Source organism: Denticeps clupeoides, chromosome 11 (assembly GCF_900700375.1).
Source record: "Denticeps clupeoides chromosome 11, fDenClu1.1, whole genome shotgun sequence".
In the NCBI taxonomy this organism is placed as follows: Eukaryota; Metazoa; Chordata; class Actinopteri; order Clupeiformes; family Denticipitidae; genus Denticeps; species Denticeps clupeoides.
In genome coordinates, this window is record NC_041717.1 from 4,048,410 (window position 1) to 4,073,027 (window position 24,618).

Consider the following 24,618-nt stretch of genomic DNA (forward strand, 5'->3'; position numbering starts at 1 on the left):
AATGAACGGAATCAGGGTGCAAGGCTATGATGTCATTCTGCGATTTGACTTAGACTCCCTACTTTACGCTCTTCGCAGAGACGTTAGTCATACTTCATAAAACGTATTGTTTTGTTCGGTGTCTGGGCCATGGTGAAAAGCAACAGTTTACCCGCGACGAAGCAGAACAGAAGTCTCTTACTTTTTTAAAAAGCGAATGAATCGGCACGTTGCCACGGTTTTACTTTAGACAGGTTCTGGCAAACGCTTGGACGTGAGTGTGCGGGGTATACATGTCCACCATTGCTCCAGGGCCTGGAATGTGCGCAGGATTGATTTGGGTTGTCTGTATGGAAAAGTAATGGCTAAGAAAAAAGCTTCATTGGGCAGTTTAGCAGTTAGAGGATCGGTGAAATTTACCAATGCTTGCTCTGTCACACAGTGTCACGTTTCCAACATTCCTAATATTTCACTTTGTTGGTAGAAGCCGATATGTGCAACCTCTCGCTCCTCACCAGAAAAAGGCTGACAGCTCCCTGTGCGGCAGCGGCGCTGGGAGTTTACTGCCTGGTGGGAACGCCGGGGATGGAGACGCAGCAGATTTATTGTGACTCTGATCAGCCTGCCCCGGCGTTCTTTTAATGTCCCGCGAGGCCCTACTGTACACCTGGTTACAGCCACCGGAGATGTAGGAGGCCCGGAAGCCTTCTAGTGTCATGTAGAATTACTGCTTTAACCTTTGTGACCAGTCACATGCAGTCTGCATGCATAACATATTCTATAATGCAAATAAAAATGCAGTAAAATTAGTATAGCAGAAATAGTCAGATGGCAGTCCCATGAACAGAGTCAGTTGTCGGAATGAGCTGACTGTGAGCCCGGCTCTGCCTGAAATGTGGCCGTAGGTCAGCTGGGGTTATATAAACATCACCTTCCAGCCCCCAAATACCTTCAGGGGTTGTGGAGAAATATGGTTTTAAGCCACTCAAGCTCGTGAAAAACAATCCAGTCTACATTAGTGGTGTGATTATTTTCATTGCTGTATTTTATTTATGTTTTGCTGTAGACTGAAAACGTTTTTCATGCGTCTTTCTAAAAGGTATAACTGTATTATTAATGGAGAATTATGGTTCCCTCGAGGGGCCCTGATCAATACTAGCTGAAAGCAATTAGGCACGATTGATCAGGGCTACTTAAATATGAGTAAGCAGCACCCAGTGGGTGTTGCAACATTGATGTGGCTAGTGACTCTGTTTGTAGTTTCAGTTCCAGTCATAATAGACACACCCCTTCAGTTTAGTGTTTGTTTATTCCTGTTCCTTTTGGCCCTCGTCCCGCTTCGGCATATCCTTCTCCATACAACCCTGAGGCATCACATCCATAAACCTCTGTTATGTGCACTTGAAACATTTTATCCATTCTTATGTTTTCTTTATTTATTTATTGGGAATAAACACATTATTTATTCATAAAAAAAACCTATGATGTAAGTAGTCGAGAAAAAAAAAAGTTCTTATTTATTCAAGTGCTTCCTTTCATAATCTTTTACTGGATAAGGAAACGATAAAAACATATTTATATTCATATGAGTTTTAGTACCAGATGTCTTTGTCATGTCACATGCACATTCTATAAATCACACTGTGGCCGTTGTGCTGACTGGTGTTTACACAGATGCCACTATGAACTGTCATATGCAGCAGTGAAAAGTTGAAGGATAACAATAAATACATTGAGATCATTTTTTTTGGCTGTGGGGTCATTTTGAGCTGTTCTAGATTATCACTGTAAAGGTCTGTTGAATCAGTATTCGTCATTGATTTCTTGCAAATATGTCATTTATATGTTTACTATGATGCAGTATTGGGCCTTGAGCAGGAGTCTGACAGCATTTACGGAGCATTTGCAGTGCAGATGAGCTGGTTGTGTTGAACTGGCCCACATCTGTAATGCATCGCAGGTGCAGGGGGGCGTTCGCGCTCTCAGCGCTCTTCTTTATGACCATGCTTCCTGGATTAACATTGTAAATTAAAAAAGATAGATCATGCAGGGTTCAAAAGCCCCTAGCCCTATCATTAATATCATGAGGAGATGCACCTCCCACCGCTGTTGATATGATGTTTATATAAATCCGGCTTTTAACCTGAATCCAGCAGCATTAAAACATGTATGGTGTAAGCTTCGGGCTGAACATGGTTCTTTTAATGAAAGGATGAAGGTAAGATTGCAGACCTGATGTCTGCTGCCGGAGTGTATATTCCTAACAGCACCATGAAACAGGCAAAATGTGATATATGTCTGTTGTTATGGATTTGCTGTCTCTCAGTTCGACTTCTCTTTTTCCAGCAGGTGTTTCTAATGTGCAGGATAAATTTACTTCGTCCACTCGTCTTCTCTTTCATCTCCATAGTTTATCCACTTCAGTCAAATAGTCACCCCTTTCTGAGCTCAGTGCTCCCTCATGCTTCTTTTCATGTTTACCTGTTCCTCACTCACTCACTCACTCACTCACTCACTCACTCACTCACTCACTCATTCACTCTCTGTCACTCACTCATTCACTAACCTACACACTGACTTACTCATTCACTCACTCACCTACTCACTCGCTCTGTCACTCAGGCACTCCCCTCACTCATCTACTCACTCACCTTCTCCTCACTCATTCACTCACTCTGTCATTAGGTCACTCACTCACTCACTCACTCACTCACTCACTCACTCACTCACTCACTCACTCACTCACTCACTCATTAAGTCACTTACTCTCTCACTTTCTCACTCACTCACTCACTCACTCACTCACTCACTTCATTCTCACTCACTTATTCATTCACTCACTCAGTCAGTCAATCACTCATTGACTCAGGCACTCACTCACTCACCTTCTCACACACTTACAGGGAGTGCAGAATTATTAGGCAAATGAGTATTTTGTCCACATCGTCCTCTTCATGCATGTTGTCTTACTCCAAGCTGTATAGGCTCGAAAGCCTACTACCAATTAAGCATATTAGGTGATGTGCATCTCTGTAATGAGAAGGGGTGTGGTCTAATGACATCAACACCCTATATCAGGTGTGCATAATTATTAGGCAACTTCCTTTCCTTTGGCAAAATGGGTCAAAAGAAGGACTTGACAGGCTCAGAAAAGTCAAAAATAGTGAGATATCTTGCAGAGGGATGCAGCACTCTTAAAATTGCGAAGCTTCTGCAAAGCATGATCATCGAACAATCAAGCGTTTCATTCAAAATAGTCAACAGGGTCGCAAGAAGCGTGTGGAAAAACCAAGGCGCAAAATAACTGCCCATGAACTGAGAAAAGTCAAGCGTGCAGCTGCCAAGATGCCACTTGCCACCAGTTTGGCCATATTTCAGAGCTGCAACATCACTGGAGTACCCAAAAGCACAAGGTGTGCAGTACTCAGAGACATGGCCAAGGTAAGAAAGGCTGAAAGACGACCACCACTGAACAAGACACACAAGCTGAAACGTCAAGACTGGGCCAAGAAATATCTCAAGACTGATTTTTCTAAGGTTTTATGGACTGATGAAATGAGTCTTGATGGGCCAGATGGATGGGCCCGTGGCTGGATTGGTAAAGGGCAGAGAGCTCCAGCAGCAAGGTGGAGGTGGAGTACTGGTTTGGGCTGGTATCATCAAAGATTAGCCTGTGGGGCCTTTCGGCTCAACTCCCAGTCCTACTGCCAGTTTCTGGAAGACACCTTCTTCAAGCAGTGGTACAGGAAGAAGTCTGCATCCTTCAAGAAAAACATGATTTTCATGCAGGACAATGCTCCATCACACGCGTCCAAGTACTCCACAGCATGGCTGGCAAGAAAGGGTATAAAAGAAGAAAAACTAATGACATGGCCTCCTTGTTCACCTGATCTGAACCCCATTGAGAACCTGTGGTCCATCATCAAATGTGAGATTTACAAGGAGGGAAAACAGTACACCTCTCTGAACAGTGTCTGGGAGGCTGTGGTTGCTGCTGCACGCAAATGTTGATGGTGAACAGATCAAAACACTGACAGAATCCATGGATGGCAGGCTTTTGAGTGTCCTTGCAAAGAAAGGTGGCTATATTTGTTGCTGATTTGTTTTTGTTTTGTTTTTGAATGTCAGAAATGTATATTTGTGAATGTGGAGATGTTATATTGGTTTCACTGGTAAAAATAAATAATTGAAATGGGTATATATTTGTTTTTTGTTAAGTTGCCTAATAATTATGCACAGTAATAGTCACCTGCACACACAGATATCCCCCTAAAATAGCTAAAAATAAAAGCAAACTAAAAACTACTTCCAAAAACATTCAGCTTTGATATTAATGAGTTTTTTGGGTTCATTGAGAACCTGGTTGTTGTTCAATAATAAAATTATTCCTCAAAAATACAACTTGCCTAATAATTCTACACTCCCTGTACTCATTCTCTCACTCACTCCATCTCTCACTAAATTGACACACTCATTCACTCACCTACTCACTCACTCTGTCACTTACTCACTTATTCATTCACTCAAAACTTTTCATGCATCTCTCCCAATACTAACTGTACAGGAGCTTCTAAAACCTGTGCACATCTATCAGAGCATACAACATACGGCAATAATGACATGAATAAACAGTTATCAGAATTAAGCAATTATTTTAATAATTTTAAACTCTCATTCGGCTCTAATGTAGAGATAATTACTTGCCATGCAACTGTGATATTACTGTAATTACTGTAACTGCTAATATACTCAAATTGGAATTGAACATTTCTGTAGTAAATTTTTTTACAGTATGTTGTAGTAGATTGATACAGATGTATACAGATACAGATGTATCTTACATACCCCCTGGTTTAGAGCAGGAGGGAACACAGATGCCATGAAATCCAGTCTTTCTTCCATGTTAGGCCATATTATTGTGTTCACATCACAACTCTCTTCTGAGACCAAACGGGAAAAATACTTTGGCATGCTGCACCCGGCCTGACAAGCCTCCGGTGTGATGTCCCCACACACCAGAATCCATTGCTTACAGTGACGTTTGATCATGGGGCCTGCAATCGTACAACGTCCTCCTCCAAGCAGAGGACAGGTCTTCTATAGGGTTGAGAAATGGCGAATCAGCATCATCGTCGTTCATTGTCAAAAAAATCAAAACATGCACCTGTGATATGAGACTGTGTGATGCTTAGCTGAGAATATTAATTTTCAGTTAATGATTGGCATTACTCTTTACTACAGGTTGTTAGTTTGAATCCTGGTTCGGACCTTGCGTGTGCGTAATTTCTATGCACTATCCTTGTTGGTGCAGGTTTCCTCCAGGTTCTCTGGTTTCCTCCCACTGTCCACAGGCATGTACACTGAGTAAATTGGCGACTCTGAGTTGTTCGTAAGTGTGAGTGTATGAGTGTATGGATGACCTCCAGCAGCCGCAACCGTGAGTGGAACTAAGCGATTATTGAATGTGAGCGAGTGAGTGACTGCCATACAGTGACAGCAGAGTTAGAGACCGGAAGCTGTTTTGATTCATTTTACCACTAGAGAGGTGAGAATTGTGTTTCTGTTGAGGGTATTGCATAAAATTGACTGCATAAATTGGTCATTTCCCTATTCCCTCACCAAACCATTCACTCACCTTGAAGCCTTGACTCAGTTAAACACATTCATTTACACTCAACCACTCACTCACACACACAGTCATAGTTTGGCACAGATTTTGGCAGATTCTCAAGTCATATTTCCTGTGAGGAGGCCCATTAACACTGAACACATTACTCTGTTCATCTATGAAGTTCCGTTGATGAATGTGAACCAAGAATGGAAAAACTGAAGGAGGTGGGTAATAATAGTTCAGTGGGAGTAACTAGATTCTTGTTTAAGGTCTGATAAAAAATGTTTGCTTTTAGTATATACTATTATAATAATAGTTTTTGTCTTATTTGGTCTGAGAATTGTAACAAATAGCTGCAATATAAGAATAAATAGTTCTGTTTTTTCGTTAATATTATTTGTCGTCTTTAATATACACGAGAGTTGGGTTGTTCCTCTTTCCTTTACCTACAAAATGATCTGTGTGGTCATGGACACATTAGCCTATGACACTTTTCTTCATATTGTAAAACATCCACTGTGTCAAATGTGAAAATATCTCGAGTTACGCTGCTCTCGGCCTCCATCAGGTCAGGGAATGGTCCATTAAGATCAGCAGGCCTGTCTAACCAGCAACCACATGAGAGCAATGAGAGTCTTACCAGCATTCCCCTCCTTCACCGTCATATTCCTCATGCATGTTGGCTTTCTTTTCTTCTGGGGAAATGCTCAGGGTGGTTGGTTTGATGATTTTGGAGGTTCACCAGCTCAGAATTGTTTGTGGTGATGGCATTCTTAGCTTTTGGCAGCAATGGGGTGCAGTTCGAATTACCACGGTGAGTGCCACTAGCTGACCCTGCACTGCGCAGTACCCATACTCATGTTTCCAGATGAATAAGAGAAATGTAACGTCCATAGTTTGATTCTTGACACTAAACCAGTAACCAAAATTAATTGATTAGGTTTAGGGTAAAATATGAGGGATTGATTAATAGAAATGGAAGCTTGCATTAATTGTATACAATATCACTAGCAGGAAACGACATCATTGAAGCACACTACTCATCATTGTCAACAACAACATGTTCATGTGTGCATCCACAAGCCCAACATTTTTATAAAATGTTGGGTGCCAGTGTGTCATACATCACACACATTACTCATTACCATCTTGTGGTTGCTGGGTGGTAGTAGTAGTGGGTAACACCCTCGCCTATGAACCAGAAGACCCAGGTTCAAACCCTGCTCACTACCATTGTGTCCCTGAGCAAGACACTTAACCCTAAGTTTCTCCAGGGGGGGACTGTCCCTGTAACTGCTGATTGTAAGTCGCTCTGGATAAGGGCGTCTGATAAATGCTGTAAATGTAAATCACACATTTTCCCAGTCAACATACACTTGTGCCACTAGTAGTGTTGAAGTAGTTCTAGGGCCTAATTGATCAATGAGATTGATCAAGTTTGTTCAGGATGATGTAAAAAAAGTTTAGAATTAAGCAGCTTTGAAGGAATCTGGACCCGGTTTCCCAAAAGTGTCAGAAAGCGATGATTACTGTTAAAATGACTGTTTCCCGTTTTGTTATGAAGATTGTACCACTCTGATTGGTGTGAAGACTTGTTCACTCTGGCTTCCCTGTAATCATTCCCAGTTCCCAGTGATGCGCCAACATTCCACATAACACACTGGCATGTGGAAGCATACGTACTGAGTGTATGTAAGAGGGGGAGAGGCAGGAAACAAGACAGCTGAAAGAAGTTGTTAGCCTTGAGAGTTGTTCCCTTGAGAACAGTGTCTTTTTCCAGTTTTATGGTTGTTATGCACATCAGTTTGTAGAATAATAAACTGTGTTCTTTCCGGTGTACTTCATATAGGAGATAAAAGTGTGACATTTTAACTGTCTGGACGTAATGTCCTCGAAGTCGAGAATAAATTTCATCTCAACTGGTCTATGATGAAAAGGTTCAGATGCTTCTGAGATGTTTTAGCCAGAGCAGCTCTCCAGAAGGGGAGAGACGGGTCACGTCAATCCACTACCACACTTCTGCACGACCATCCAGAATTGCATGATGCACATCCCCATATGTATATTAGATGCCTGATAGCAGTAATAGCATCATCCATACTTTTTTTACATTACATTATACCTTCTTTTCCTTGTACCTTTATAGGATCCATTTTGCTAGATGGTTTGTCTAAATTGTATGAAAAACATATTATTCATGAGCACATGCACCACAAGAGTAAAATTGTATATATTAAATTATTTGTAAAATTATATGCATATGTATTTGAGAGTACATAAGTAAGAGTATTTTTTACTCTTTTTTTAAAGTATTTTTTGTCGTAATTATCTGTCCTTCCTCTTATTGCGTAGCACAAGTCTAATAACATTTCCTTTCTCAAGGCTTTGCTTCTAATTCCCATGCAGGCCTATTGTATTGTTTCCTGCTCTTCCCGGGATCCATAATTGTTGCATTGTGTTTTAATGGGTTTCCTTTTACTCTGACAACACTGTAGGTCTTAAACTCATTTACAGGCTGGCTTTTAGCATTCACTCAGCAGAAGGAGCTGTTATCTGCATCATCTCAACGCCACATGCATGACCTGGGCACCAGATGCGCATTGATTATATAAAAATCAGACATCAGAATGCATGGTTGCTGTCATTTGGCTTTTCTCCACTCTGAGACGGGTCGGCCAACTCATTTCCTGCCTTCTATATTCCTTTATCGCTAGTCAAGTAGAGAAAGAATACAAAACAAACAGACACAACTGCTCTTCTGGAAACATCTCAGATGAGACTAACTGATGATTTAACTCACCAAAAGTTCAGGTTCAGTCCTAAATATATTCTAGGTGCAGCATGAACTATGGAACTATAAGTTTAACCTGAACAAATGTGACTTTTTTCCTGTGTAACCAGACGATCATTTTTTTTCCTGGGAAGTTGTAGACAGTTTTGCATTTCTGTTCTGTTCATCTGGGAATAATAAAACTGTAATATTGCATGTAGGGCTTGTTGTTTGGGAAGATGGTGTTTTAAATTTGCTTCATATGTCTCTGAAAGGCCGAAACTGCAGTGAGTTCCGGGACGGTGCATCAAAAACAGGGTGATTATGGACCGAGGAGCTCAAACATGGTCTCATCCGTTCCTCAACAAACACAAAGCTTCAGAGTAGAAGGGTTGTTTTCTTTCCTCATCATTAAGACCAAATCAGCGCCAGGATGCTAACAGCACACTGCTTCTGATTATGTCACACGATCACCTTGCTTGCTGACGTTGGAATCTGTTCCGGATTCAAGATCTTCCACATCAAAAGCTTCATATGGGGACGTGCACAGTTTGATGAGCGTCTGCGTTGTTGCCGTCGGCGGAGCGGCTGGTAACCGTGGCATCGGATGGGCCAGCACGTCTTCAGCTGAGAGAGGTGGAAAGTGGGAAACTGCCTTCTCATGGCATCCCTGCCTCTACAGCCTGCGCTTCCGGAATAGTGAAGCGTGCGCTGATCCCGCCGCCCTACCACGATTAGATCTTCCAGGACAAATACCCCACTGGGAGGGGCACAAGTAGGACTGTTAGTAAAATGACTTCAATTTACTTTAATTAAGGCATGTTGGATTACACAGGATTATGCACAAATTTCTAATGATATGATTTTGAAACCAATGCCTGGTAGGTTTAAGGATCGAAAATAAAATACCACCATAAAATTGGTGCATGTTAGTATAATTGATCTCTCGTGGGATGCCTTGTTAAAAGGTTTTTTCTTGGTTGTTGTTTTAACTTTGACCGTTGCATCTGTAAGTACTCACACATGGAGAACGGTTCTATTTTTTCTTAATAAGTAGAAACCACGGCTACAGCTTGACTCAGTGCACCGACAGGCCGCCCAGCAGCGTTGTAGAGAAGCAATGCAGCTGGTGGGTGTGAAACAGCCAAATCGCCACCCTTTACGAGACGGCTGTGGGGTTTTTGGGGTCTCGGAGATATCCTCTTGCCTTGCTAATTGCAGCTTGAGAGAAGTGGCTTAAATAAACACATGCTTGAGCTTGGCTTCTGGCTCCTGCCACTAACAACCTTGAGAAAACCTTGAGGGACGCGTTGACTTTGGAAACAAAGACACGTGAGAAATCAAAATGTTTCATAATCATAAGTGTTTTTTCCACCCATGAGCATGGTTTAAAGGGCTTTTACTCATCCAAAGCTGGTCACCCATCATCCAGTCTTGAAAAAAATCCAAGTCCAGGATAGTCTAAAATTTTCTAAATGTTTTATTTTTTTAAATAATGTCTGTCCTTAGTAAAGGGTTCCAGTCTCATTTAGTCTAACCATGACCTTCTTCTAATTATTCCTCTAATTACGCATCTAATTAGTTCCAGTTGCAGGGAAAACCTTGCCTTGGTCTGTTTCGTATGTTCAATAAACCTTGACTTTGCAAAGGTTTAATGGTGAAGACAAATTGTTCTGTTTTTGTTGATTCATTTTGTGAAAGTGCTTTTAAAAGCCACATGTGGTCGCGACATGAAATGCCTAATTATACGCTTCACCTCGTCATAGGAATCCTGAACTTTCTTGTGGGGACACTTTGTAAGCTACATTTTGAGTCTATATAGCTGCCAGGTTGGACTTAACTGAGGAATAATTCCACTTCCGTTGCTCTTTTTTCAGCTGACAGAGGCCGGGAAGGCTCAAAAGGCCAAAATTTCGGTGGGGGATGTGGTGCTGTCCATTGACGGCATCGCTACTGATGGCATGAACCACCTAGAGGCCCAGAACAAGATCAAAGCCTGCGCCGGCAATCTCAACCTCACTCTTCAAAAGTAAGATCATGTAAAACACACACCACGTTCCATGAACGTGTCCATATTTCATATGTCTGCATACATTTTAAATTCACCAATGAATAAAGAAATACAGTTTACTTATCCAAATAAATATAAGCCCTTTAAAACATTTTAACGTTTTGACAGTTTTGAAGGTTTATGCTGAACACTTTCTTATCATTCGCTCATGTTAATGAGCATCTCATAAAGTGTCTTTTGATGACAATAGTGAACAAAGCAGCCATGCAGGTGAAAATAAAATCAAACATACTTCACTTTCTCCTGATACAAAAAATACTAAACGTGTTTCTTCCATAACCGCCACAGAGTAGATGCGTCCAAACTTTTGACCGGTATTGTGGGACGAGGTGTGATTCAGTGTGAGCTGTGAGGATCTTGAGAGAGAGAGAGAGAGAGAGAGAGAGAGAGAGAGAAGGTCAGACTGTGGGGAAGAGTTTGTGCTTTCAAATGAATGTTTCATGTTTCAGGACAGCACTGCACGTTCAGAGCTTGTATTTATTAAACAAGTGGCTTCTCCGTCCGTGTGCTCCCTCACACTCAGGCAGATAATGGTCTGGATCTTGTTTGTAGCCAATAGTACTGATGCAACTGTGTTATTGCAGACGCATGTTGAGGGGGAGAACACGATCGTATACCAGTTCAGTAATCTGTGATGCTTTGGATATTAAGTGTAACAAATTGCAGGTGTCAAAGGTCGGCCCACTGCCTGGGCCTTTCCGGACTGGAGCTTCTGATGTGTCTATGCTTAAGTGTGATTGCATGTGCAGTTAAAAATCATGACTGTTATAGCGGTGAACATTCAATCCACTTTGCTTGGCATGGTTCTTTAAAACACATTTTCCTTAAACCGTCCTCTGCATGTAGAATAAAGATATCTTCTTTGTGGACATGGGATGAGGTTTTTCAGACACCAGCACAAAAAAGTCAGTGAAAGACATGATCTGTAACCATCATAAATAAGGTGGAAATAAGGTGAAGTGAGCTTGGTACACATGAAATTTCTACCATCAGAATTTTGATGGCATTTAATTGAAATCCTTCATCTAAAACCCAAAGGGTCTACTCAACCTCCATCTGGTGATGTGAAACATGCTTATTGTTGGACTGCAGGTTACTATAAGTCCACTCTGTGTATGTCTTGTTGTGTAGCTACAGCAAAGACAATCAGAAAACATACACAGAATAAGTGGAAAGCAGTGTTGACAGTGTGGTGGTGGGGTAAACGCGAGCGGCCTTTCATTTCGATTCTGTGTGATGAAAGATTAAAGAGGCTTTTTCGGCGGTCTAATGGAAAAAATAGCAGGCAGAGGAACCACTAACAACAATCTGCTGACGGATCTGTGGGTATGAAAAGATGTAATCCAGCAGTTTTCCAATAGCTTGGGTGACGGTGACAAAAATAACATTTGAGTAAAATTCATGCTATTTTGACTTATTGCAGCTGTGGACTAACAGTGTTGGGAAGTGAAGCATTTAATGCAACACTATAAAACAAAATTTTAGTTTAGACATGTAGTGGTAGTGTCGTATGCATGTGACACCTCATTAAATTTGAAGTTCTTTTCAAAACGTCCATATTTAATTTAGAGTGTCTGTTCTATTGGTGATGTCATTACATCAACTTTAGCTACACATATAATTTCAAAACTGATATTTTAGATAAATTTGAGATATTTGAAAATAAATAATAATAAAAAAAAAATCTTACAGATATATATTTATATATATATATGAAACAAATGTTGAAACAGATACAAAACAACCATCCTAGAATCACAAAAGCTTAGTTTAACCCCGCTCTACAACCACATCACCCTTTGCTGCTCCATGGACACTGAGTGGGTAATTAGTAAATGGGAATTGCTGTGGATTAGAGGATCAGATGAAGCAGGAGATGTAAGGAATTGGCTCTTACTGCCATGTATTAACCCTGTGCTTGTGCCCCCGTGATTGCTGGGATAGGACCCTGTTTTCCCATTCCCCCTGACACTGGTAAGTGGGATTACATGAGGGTTAGATGGATGAATGGATAGCAGTAATTAGATTTAAGACTGACAGGGAAAATGAGCAAAGAAAAAGATGGAAATAATTGTAGAGTGTTAACCAGTCTTCTGGGCTTCTGGTACTTCCTTGGAGCCGTTCTGTGGCTAAATAGCCAATTACACCCTGCCATTACAGACAAATGCAATCTAATACTTATCCTGGACTTCATGTAATGTTTTTATTGTGAAAGGTTGTAATCCTGTGATTAAACCAATGAAAGCTTGTGCCATATATCTGGCTATGAAGGTCATTTATCTTTCAGCACGCAGCACAATGCAGATACTGTCTTCCAGAGCGGCGGGCCCAGAGACGCACAGAGCATGTTTGTGTTTTCTTATGAGGGTGATAGCCAAGTGCCAGTAGGAATGGGCCAAACTTTTTTATTATGCTGCTCCTTAGCCGCGGACGCAGCCCTATTAGAAACACATGGCAGCTTGTTTCATTAAGCCTCTTTTTAATTTTTTTTTGTTTTTTTTCAGTCCGAGGGCCCTGAATTTGGAAACCATGCTCCAGATCCTGCTGTTATTGCTCCGCTTACTGGGATATCTGGAGTAATTCCTCCCTTTTCCAAATCACATTTACTTCAAATCGCCTTATCAGAGCTGTTCCCCACACCGTGGTTTTCCCTGGCCGACCACGGAAGGATACATCTGGAGTTTAACGAGAGGACGTGTGTAATGGAAAAAATCTATCTTCTTCTCCTCAGTTACAGTTAGCCTTTATTGCTCCAGTTGAAACGTCTCTTTTTCTTTTTTTATAACCTTTTGTCCATGTGTCAGATATGCCTAGTCCAAGGAGCCGAGAATGCATGGAGAAGGAGTTAGCGGTGCATTAACCTTATCTCTGCGGGTTGCTATTCCTTTTCAGACTAAACACTTTGCGTCTGCAGAAATTGAATAAGAGACGAGCTGCAGATGTGGGGGTGTAGATGCTGGATTTGGAAATCAGATCTTTTGTTTTTCAGAGGACCCTGGATTTTTAAATACATCTGCACGTATTCCAAGTGGTCACAATTAGAAGACTGAGCCCTGAAGCTTAAAGTGGCCTCCTGGCTATTTATTATCTCCAAGGTGAAGGTCTCTTCAGAGGGAGGAGGCCAGGACTGAGAGTCTGTTCCATTCTCTCTCTTTAAACTTTAATAATATTTTTGTGTCTTTCATCCTCAACTGGGACAGGAATGCGTTATCCATTGTGGAGCTGGGTGCTGCGGTGGGCTCCAGTGCCACGTTTCCTGTCTAATTTTGTCATTTCAGGAGAGAGGCTGTCGTGGCGTGACAGGGTCCGTCCCCTTGCAGATGTCTCACGTGATAAAGTGTGCGAGGCTCGCACTAATGGCACCGGCAAGGCTCTTAAAGCTGCTGCCCACCACTCAGGCTTAGCTGTTAAATAGCTGTTTTACGCTGAGACTCCTCTGTGGTGGTTTAGGATCAGGGAGTGGTTGCTGACATCTGTGTGTGTGTGTGTGTGTGTGTGTGAAGACCTGAACCCTTCAGTAAGTCTTATCCTAGGCCTTTAGAACTATCTAGAAGTATCAGCCAATGCCTTTTTTTTAAGTCACCTCTGAGTGATGGTTTTATGAGACAATATAATAATTTTTATGTCTGATATTTTTACCACATGTTGCTCTTTAACACTTGAAAGTACATTTATGAGTGTGGTGCAACGATCCTGCGGGAAAATACGGAGTTACACAATTCAGTCATTTTGGGTTACAGAATCGGACCTTTCTGTGAACTATGATTCCAGTCTGATAAGGTCAGGAAAATGGAGCAGCCTCTTGAATCTAGAATAAAAAAAAATCTGATCAGGGAAACATGTGGCCCACCCCTGTACTTGTGAGCTTTTGTCCAACGTTTCTCATATGGACACTTGTTTATGTTGGGCATTCCACCGAGTTACTACAGTCTCAGTGGCCACGGCCGAGACAAAACAGTTACAGACACGCTTTCAGACAATCTTTACAAGGGGAACGAAGGATCAGCGGGGAGGGATAAACAAAGGACAACATTATCTTGTCATTTTTATAGGAAATTTCACAGGAGTGTGCTGCATTTCAGTAAAGCTTTTTAGTGTGCCCAGAAACAGTTCTGTTTTTAGTTTCATGGTCAGTCTGCATGGTTCAAAGCCTCTGTTCCTGTTTTCTTCAGAATTTGCAAACACATTTTCTGCATTATTTTCCTTCTCCTTACGTTCCTCTCCTTTCCCTAAACCCTGCTTGTGGTTTTGTGGACTATCAATTGCTCTATTGGACATTTACAGCAGTTCTGGCCAAGCCACACAAGTCTGAGCAAGAACCTTTAATCTCAGTCAAGAGCTAATGAATCCCACAAGTTCATTCTGCCTTATCACTCCCCATATCGGCACAGCATTTGCACACTTTACAGTGAGATTTCTGGAATGGCTTTTTAGTTTTTGCCTTTTTTTGTGACTAATTATTTTGAACCACCCACCAGGCAGGGAGTTTAGAAGTGCAGTTATTTATATTATATTGTTTATGACAAAATCATAGTGGGAGGTTTCGTGCAATAAACAGGAGTAGGAAACACAATATAATGGCTTTATTGTGTATAAAATAGTTACGTCAGTCATTTGTATACTATAAATATTTGTAGAAATCAGAAAACAAGTAATTGTCAAGTCGAGATATTATGCATTATTTGTAACATTGTTGTCTATTGTATTTATGCTGCATTGATGCCCTCAGGGGAGTGGTTTAGATAATTAAAAACTATAGTTTAATGGACGGTAATAAACAAACAATTTAAGTCTGAGCTCAGATATTCTGTGTAGGCTCCAGGAGATTTTTCCAACTTGGAATGAATAAACCTCTTGCTTCCAGTTGGTCCTCAGTCAGCTTGCTGGATGGTTCATTTGACAATTGCTGTCAACAAATCAGGATGCAGCCTGCACAGATCAGGTACTGATAGTGATAATAATTCAATTCACTGCCTTACCTGGGCAGATACCTTCCACGGGCCTAACAGGATGTGATCTCAGGGGAGAGTCCTTTCAGGTGGTATTGAGGACATGCGAGACACTTCAGAGATACACAGTGATGTACTAGTCTATATAAAAAGATTAGTACAAAACTATTTAAAAGTCAAATCACTTTACACCTCTAATTTAACACCACTCTCCTGTGACCCCTGGACGCTTATAAGATTATAAAAGATATGGACAATTACACTTGAGCCTATTAAGGACATGTTGCTTCAGAGGCTCTGCCAAGCCTGACTAAGCTTTGGAAAAAGTGAACCGGTCTGGAGGGCAAGGAAATGTGTGCATTATGCACACTTCACATGCCGCCTGTGTTTCCCGGGAATCCTTCTCGGAAATGCCCAGAAAGGGTGTTACTTCTGTGAGCTGACGGGCCAGGTTTGGAATGGCGTATCCCTGGTCTCCGGTGATGCCATTATATCTGCGTACCCCTGGCCACGGGCTATTTAAAGATTTCCTCTTAGTGAGGCCTGGGTGCGAGGCTATCTGTCGGCATGCACGCTCCGCTGGAGAGATTCTCCGTGCTGTCATTCGAACTGTTGCGACGTGGCTTATCTGTGTGGCTGAATGCCAGTCTTGTGCTAGTTGGGAGAGGGGTGGTCAAATCCCCTGCTGAGACCGTGAGGGATTTCCGTCATGGAGCTCAAAGTCCAGGCCAAACATTTGAACTTTCAGTTTTGCAGGTGTTATGCAGTGTCTGGAAATGGAAATCTATTTTTTATTGTGTGTGTGTGTGTGTGTAGAATAACAACAGTAATATTGTTTTGCCCAGATCTTGGGTGACTGAAGCCTTAAACCCTACAAACAATCCTTGAAATATTGATTTAAGTCCTTGTGGAGTTTATAACTCCGAGAGTTTCCTGTACTTCAGTATTTTCTCCGCATTGTTCATCTCTTTGGGAGAGATTCTTCTCGACTTTGCGCCTCCTCTGGGCCTCTGACCTCTCTCCTTTGGCCTTTCACAGTTAGCTCTGCTTTAGCCTCAGTTTTCATCTCTTGTTACACCAGCCGTTGCTTTTACGTACACCGAGCTGTGTTTTCGCACTGCAGTCATCGCTGTGGCCTTTCTCAACCCGCCAACACCGAAACCCTAGATGCTGGGCAGCAGAGTTGGAGCCTGAGGGTGTACCGCCCAATACCGTTCATCTCAGGGCTGGACCTGCAGCCATGTTGTATGTAGAGGGTAAAGACATTCTGTAGTTTCTTGTACATATAGGATTAGAATTAAATCATTTAACCTGGGAACAGGTTAACAAATTTTCCAAATAACAACTTTATCCTGGAATAACATCTATACTGCTTGGTGTTAGGGGTGGGGTCAATATTATTCCAGGATGAACAGGAACACAGGGGTCGTACTAAAACCACACGCTCTTACGTCAAAAATACAAAAACAGTCAACATTCAAGTTAAATGACAGAAGGGTCATGTTTTTGAAACCCTGAAAGAGTTAAAATGTCACGTTCCTCACCAGAGCGAGACCTGGCCTGGTTTTCCTCCTTTTCCACACATCTGTGTGTGTGGACTGCTTTCAGTTCCAAATGAAACTTTTCCTTATCCATGCTCAGATTTTTCACTTTGAGAAAGTAAAGGGCAGGACCCCTGTTAAGGTCCAGAGTCTGTGGTGGGCTGGTGGTGGTTAAAGATTACAGGATATCTGCACCGTTTCCTGCTGCAAATATAGCCCAACAACAGGTAATCGCTGAGAAAACAATCGGCGGCCCTGAATACTGCTTCTAAACACGTTGGGCATGCTTTTCTTCCCTACTTCACTTTCTCTCTCTCTCTCTCTCTCTCACACACACACACACTCACACTTCATTTTATTCAGCTTTTGTAATGTCAAAAAGTGTTCTAATATTTAAAGCTTGGTAAAGCCCATTGAATCAATTTTTGCAAAGACATAAGTGTTGTCGCCTTGTCATATGAGATACACCTGTGACTAATAATGGATCAATTAGGTGTCCTTCAATGTGTCTCACATTCAAGTACAGACTGGAGACGTTTTTGACAAGCCCAGGTCAGGCAGACCCGGCAAGACACCTGGACCATTTGTTGGCTAGAAAATCCAAGGCCAGCCCATTTTCCACCGCAGCAGAGCTCCACGAGACCTGGTCACCTGAAGTCCCTGTGTCAACCAGAACAGTTTGTCAGATTTTGTCTCGAAATGGCCTCCATGGTCGAATCAGTTCCCAGAAGTCAGCACTAAACAAAAAACAATAGAAAAACCGTGTGGCATTTGCCAAGGCCCACAGCCTGCTAAAAGGATGGATGCTGGAAAAGTGGCAGAAGGTGGATTTTTCAGATGAATCTTCTTTTGAATTACACCACACTCGCCGCAAATATTGCAGGAGACCTACTGGAGCCCACATGGATCCAAGATTCACCCAGAAAAAAAGTGGTGGAAAAATAATGGTCTGGGGCTACATCCAGAATGGGGGTGTGTGAGAGATCTGCAGGGTGGAAGGCAACATCAATAGTCTGAAATACCAAAAAATCTTAGCTACCTTTTATATTCCCAACCATAAAAGAGGCCAAATTCTGCTCCATCACACACTTCCATCTCCACATCAAAGTTCCTCAAGGCGAAGAAGATCAAGAGGCTCCAGGATTGGCCAGCCCAGTCACCAGACATGAACGTCATTGAGCATGTGTGGGGTAGGATGAGAGAGGAAGCATGGAAGACGAAACCAAAGAATATTGATTAACTCTGGGAGGCATGCAAGACTGCTTTCTCTGCTATTCCTGATGACTTCATCAATAAATTGTATGAATCCTTGCCAAACTGATGCAGTCCTTCAAGCTCATGGAGGTCATAGTTCTAACACCAATTAATTAATTAAAAAGTGTAAAGTGTTTTTGCACAGTGCACTGTGACGCTCCCTCGGACTATTTAACTCTACTTAACACCTTTAGACAAGTTTACTAAATATCCTGTTGGGTCCCATTGGGAAGGTGTGGACTTCATGCCTGCTTTCGTGGAGATATGACACTCAAGCCCCACGTAGTTCTAATGGAACATGTCGGGGGGTGAAATAACTCCCACATCCCGTCGCCATAACTGGAAAGCACAGTTTCACGTTCCCGTCCTGAGATGCCACAAGTCGTTCATCAGACTGTTGGAAATTGTTAAATTTGATCTTGCTTAATGCAGATTGAGCGCCTGATTATCTCTCCTGCCGCTGTCTGGTCATGTTGTGCTGTGTTGTGCTGCGTTGCACCGCATGTGAACCTTCCGGTTGTTTTTCCAGCAGCTGGAATTTGTGCGTAGTGCAGTTTGTTTTTCCCCGCTGCCGCCCTGTGAAGAATTCTGCAGTTCTCTCCGTGTGTGTTTACTCAGTAATGCCATGGTGAGTTAACAGAGATATCTTAATCGCTCGATATTTCCTCCACATGTTGCCGAGGAAATAAATTGTTTGTGTAATCGCCGATTAACTTGTTTAATGTAGACGGGCTTCTCGGTGGTTTAATGCCAGCGAGCTGCTAAGTGCTGTAATCCCACTCGGGAATGTGGAGTGGGCTTGTGACTGGGCCCTCGCTGCTCCTTCCTCCTATACGGTGACCAGCAGGACAGTCGATGTATAAAGCCACAGTTCAGCCCGCGGCCCTTTTTGCCGGCCAGCTGTTTAGTGCTGGTGAGAGATGGACTGCTGTGCGCTTTTCTGTCTGACCTTCATCTCCGAGGGGGAAAAAAGGGGGTCTGGCGAGTTGCTCGGCTCGCTATTTTAAGTATGCTGAGATAACCCTACGCTTTTTACGGGTAAAAATAGCCACGAATCAGTGTGTTATTTCAGACTCCAGTCACACTACCATTAAAAAGGAGGGGGGTGCTGTCTAATGTGGGAACAAACCCCCTTGAGTGGGCGGCTGTTCACCCTCCCTCCCTCGCTCTCTCTCTCTCCCTCTTAGTCAACACACTGTCAGTAATAGTGTAGAGAGAAGAGAGGATTTCTGCCCTTCTTCCTAATAAGGCGGTGCGCTGGGTGACGGCTGGCGGCTGCGGGCTGCGCTCGGTACTGACCGGTTTATGCTAAATAACAGTGACCTCACCAAAGTGGTGAAGGGAGAGACATAAAAAGATAAGATAAATCTTTATTGTCATTTGTCACTTGTCACAATGAAATTTGTCAACTCAGTGTGAGGCATATAGTTAATACAGGAAAGACTTAAATAGCAAATACATAAAATAATAGTCAACATAATACCTACAAATTACACAGGAATAAAATATACAAAAATACAATTTGCAGATATAGCACATATATGGAAAACAGCTGGAAGTGGCAATGGCCAGAACGTAATGTGAGTCCTGTGAAATGTCTATTGCTTTTTTGTGCCATCGTGAGGTGTAAATTTGTTCCAGGGTGGGGAGGGGGCAGCAAATAGCTTTTTCTCGCTGACCTGATGACCTTGTGGCGCACCTTCATTTTTGATGAAGTGAAGAAACAGGAACTGTGGAGTTTTTTTTTTTTTTTAATGCTATTAATGAAAGGAAAACGGACCAGTCAAGACATTAGTCAATTGCTTGGGGCGAGGAGTGTGCCAGAAAACAAATGAGCTGCTCTACTTTTCTTGGAGAAGTTTGGTTCATATTTGGTGCCTGCATCTGGGTTTTGTTGTAGAGCGGGAGGCAGTTTTTTCCCCCTTTTATGACCGAATCTTTAATTGAGAGGTGCTGAATCTCCCCTTTTTACATTTCACCATGGGAACAATGTTGTTTTTATAAAAAAGAGAGAACAAATACTGACAAACTGCCCGGTATTCCACTGTGTAACTGGGTTTGCTAGTTTGACGGCGTGATGTAAAAGCTCCTACTATTTCTGACATGACGGATGCCTGACGGGGCAGTTGCGCTTGTCATAGTTGCTGTCCGTATCAATCAGCCTGGAATGTTCCGTGCACGCGAGCCCAGAAGAAAGTTGCTGTTGGACACGAAGTTTTTGTTATGTGTGAATGAGTGTGTGTTCCTTGTTGTAAACGCCTATGAATGATGGAGTACGGCAGTTTCAGTGTAAGCTAGGCTGTTGGTTGGTGTTTCATGATGAATGTCGCACATCTGAGAAGTAAAAAGTAGCTAAAACTCTAAAAAGAAGAGCGTGTTGTGGGTAGTGAGGCTGAATAATGTATCTTATCTTCTTCACCCGCCATACACTCTCGTACACTCTCACAGTGGCTGCGTTTGGATAATGTATCTCATCAGCTCTCAAAAAGGTTTGTCCAGTTACTGGAGACGTGATGAAACAGTGACATACAGTACAGGCCAAAAGTTTGGACGCACCTTCTCATTCAATGTGTTTTCTTGATTTTCATGACCATTTACATTGGTAGATTCTCACTGAAGGCATCAAAACTATGAATGAACGCATGTGGAGTTATGTACTTAACACTGCAGTCCAGCTCACCCCAAACCATCTCAAACCATCAACGACAACATCCGTGTGGTTCCCGTTCGCAGATTAAGTCGGAGGGAATTTACCTGCCTCCTTGCGTTCCACCGCACCGAGGTTCCTCGTCCCCTCCAACACACGCTCACATTCTGATTCCGGTGACCGTGACACTTGATCTTCTTTGTCACTCAATTTTGTTACATTTGTTCATTTTTATTCCTCCAGACTGTCAACATTGTACATGGAGGCATTAAAGGTCCCATGACATGAAAATATCACTTTGTGAGATTATCTAACATTAATACAAGTTCCTTTAGGCTATCTGTGGACCTGCAGTGGCTATAAATGGTGATAGGGGTAAAGAGTGCTTTGGCCATTCTGCTTCACCATTCAGAGAGCAGCAGCTCAGACGGTCAGATCTGGAATTTGTGAATGGTGTTGATGACGTCATGTCCGCGGATGACCGCTCAACTTCTATTGGCTGCTCTCCTCCTTGTTCCGCCTCTCTCCTCCTCATTAGCATTTAAAGCTACAGACACCGGAATGGCGTGTCCTGGGGAAATCTGATTGTGGGACTGGATCAAAGTGGCTCTAAATTTGCACCACAGCTGAATTTTAGAAAGAGACTTCAGACAGTATTAGGGGACCAACAAGACCGATATAAAAGCAAAAAAAAATTAATGTCATGGGACTCTGGGTCCACTGATGCAATGAATTTTTTCTACGTGCGTAATATTCACATTTGATGCAGGTGAAATATTACACGTCTCTAATGTGTGTGTATGACATTGTCCTGGCAGTTGCTCACAATAAACAGAACTCGGCGAGTAGCTCCACTCTTTAATTGAATGTGGTTCCCAGTCCGCTGGCCAGAAAGGCAGTGTGCACAATCCGTGGGCCGTGGTGTGCTTGTGGGGCGTGTGTGAGTTTTCCTTGTGTGTGTGAACCGAGGCCATCTGGCCCTGTTTGTGAATGTGGGAATTATGCCTTTACTACCCGTGTATGGGGAAGGTGTAAAACAAGCAGTTTTTATGGGCTGCACACAGAATGGCCGTTTTTGTTTCTCCATGTTTTTCTTCCATCAAAGACCCAGCCACGGAGGCGGTGGAACTCGTGGAATTGCTCTGTGTGCGCTGTGTGCGCACAATGCGCGTCTTTCTGTGATGGCGGGGAACAAAATCCAATCACTTTTACCGGACACCGCTGCCAATGAGGTCATTCGCATTTTAAACAGCCCAGGCCTTATTGATTCAGCTTGTTCTGGGGCCAGAGGCCTCAGGGTCTACCTCGCTCTCCTCCAATCAGAGCCACTGTAAACCTTCCCCATTGGTCAGAAAGCTGCTGTGTGATACACCAAATACATTCTCAGATCGCAGAGTCACAAATGAATGCCGAAGGTGTCGGGTCTGCAGCCACTGCACACAGAGAAATTAAGGTGCGCACAATATTAAACCCCCAGGTACAAAACTGTTCCTTTCAGTTCATTGTACCTCAAAAAGGTACAGGACAGGTCCTTTGTGATGCCATGTTGTACTTTTAAAGGTACATGATTTGGGGTGGTAGTAGCCTAGTGGGTAACACACTTGCCTATAAAACAGAAGAGCCAGGTTCAAATACCATTGTGTCCCTGAGCAAGACACTTAACCCTAAGTTGCTCCAGGGGGACTGTCCCCTGTAACTACTGATTGTAAGTCGCTCTGGATAAGGGCGTCTGATAAATGCCATAAATGTAAATGTAAATGATTTGGGAAAGTACATAGTTGTACCCATTACCCATGCTCCACGTGGTAATGATCCCAATTAACCCCAATGTACCAACAAAAATGCTTGTAAATTGCTAGATTTCAGCTGCACATATAGTGATATAATGGCTTGACCAATTTTTCTAACAAAGGTCAAAAAGAATATACATGAAAATACATCAATGACAGATAAAAAAAAAAACCTCACAGACAAACAGACATAGCAGCGTATAGCCCAGTGGATTTCCAGTTTGAACCCAGCTTCCTTACGCAAGGTCATTAACCCCCAACAAGTGTGCTGCCCTTTGCAGACCATTACATCATACTAATATGTAAAATATATTTTTAAATGACACAATTGTGCCTTAAATGGTACAGATGACTAAGCTACAAAAAAGTACCTGCAAGGACAGGTACATTATTGTTCTTCAGAAGGGTTCTGCCCCAGCGACAAGCATCTGTACCCATATAGGTGCACAGTGGTACTTCCACTTCTCTGTGTGTGCCAGAGAGTGGGCCGGTCTGGGGGCGGGCCGGGGTATCGGTTCCGCCTTATTTATGTGCCGTGTAATGCGGAGTAGGGTGAGTTATAACAGAACCTGACAGCCGCCACAGGACGCTCCTGTGCAGAGAGTAACTCACCTGTCTGAGTTGTGTTAGCCCATGGCCCCATGCTGGTGAGAGTGTGTTCTCGTTTGTGTGTGGGAGAGGTATCCGTTTATCTCATGGCGTACAGCCAGTATTTGTACATTTCCCCTCCTTGGTGATCAGCTCCTTTGGGAACATTCACGTCTCATCATAGTGCCTTTGTAAGAGGGTTTGAGCTTTGATTTTTCCAACATTTAGCGGATTCTCTTATCTCTCTTATATTTAGTTTTTGAAAAGTATATGTAAGAGCCATATTTAATTAAAGTATTTCTTAAAAAGGATATACTGTAAAAAGTAAAACAAATATATTTCACAGTTATTACATTAACTTCATTTAGTGAAGTATTCAGTCTTAAAGTAAGACTTTGGAACTTTGGTTCTTTGGATCGCAAAATGCCTGCATAAAACATAAATAGTATAACAAAATAAAAATAGTATAGTATACTATTAGCATATTTAAAGTGCAGTTTACAAAACATTTTTAGAGCGTAAATGAATTTTCTTGAACTAATGCCACACATGCACATAAATGGCATTATTATGCAATGAAATGAGCATAATGTGATAATGTGGGAAATCATTTTTACCGGTATTCTCATGAATTTATTATAAAAGCAGACCCACCTCTAGCTGTGAATTGGATATGTCAGTTTAATCTCCGCGACATCTCTCACATGGCAGCGTCTTCATGGGTATCAGATAGTGGTGTTTTAATGGGACTTAAATAACTGGTAATGAATACCCTGTGTGCTCTTCTCTCACTAGTTCAGCTTTCTTGGGAGTGCACTAGCGAAAGAAAATTGTGCCGTATGAAAACAAAAACAAATATTTTCCTTCATCCAAAACTTCCTTGATTAGTCTCGCTTTGTGTCAAGTTGAAGCAATTATTCCTCTTTACAAATAATTAGCACATAACACAATTATCTTTTATGTTTTCACAGGGTATCCAGTGTTCCCAAACCAGCCTCAGTATCTAAGGTATGGAATTTCCAATCTCATTCCCATCTGAAAATGATTTTACCAAATGTACAGTGTTTATGCAGCATGGGACATTCATTCAACTGCTCATACAGAGATTATGTGTTGTGGATTCATCATCTTCTGCATGTACATGAACCCCTCTGAGACAACATTGTGCAGTGTTGCATGCTGGGAACTCCAGTTCATACCTTGTGATCAAGTATATGTTCCATTATTGTTGTATGAGAACTGATGCTTCCTAATGATAATATTAAAAACAGAGCAAGTGATGCTCATTAATGATCATTGGCAGTTACTTGGAGTCTCAGGACTGAACTAGAGTCAGCGTTTGGGGCTAACTGGTTCACATTGGGAAGCACTAGTTCTGCATGTGTGTGTTGTGGTGTGTCAGTGTGTCTCCTGCATGT

General features: G+C 42.2%; 1 protein-coding gene across 3 annotated transcripts in view; it reads left to right on the forward strand.

Annotated features, from left to right (window-relative positions):
- The window catches only part of pdlim5a (PDZ and LIM domain 5a), a 49,843-nt gene that overhangs the window by 1,991 nt on the left and 23,234 nt on the right, over nt 1–24,618 (forward strand). For all 3 annotated transcript variants that reach the window (XM_028995323.1, XM_028995326.1, XM_028995324.1), the window contains exons 3-4: nt 10,238–10,389; nt 24,172–24,208. In XM_028995323.1, coding sequence (XP_028851156.1) covers nt 10,238–10,389; nt 24,172–24,208 — 189 coding nt within the window. The remainder of the gene's footprint in view (nt 1–10,237; nt 10,390–24,171; nt 24,209–24,618) is intronic.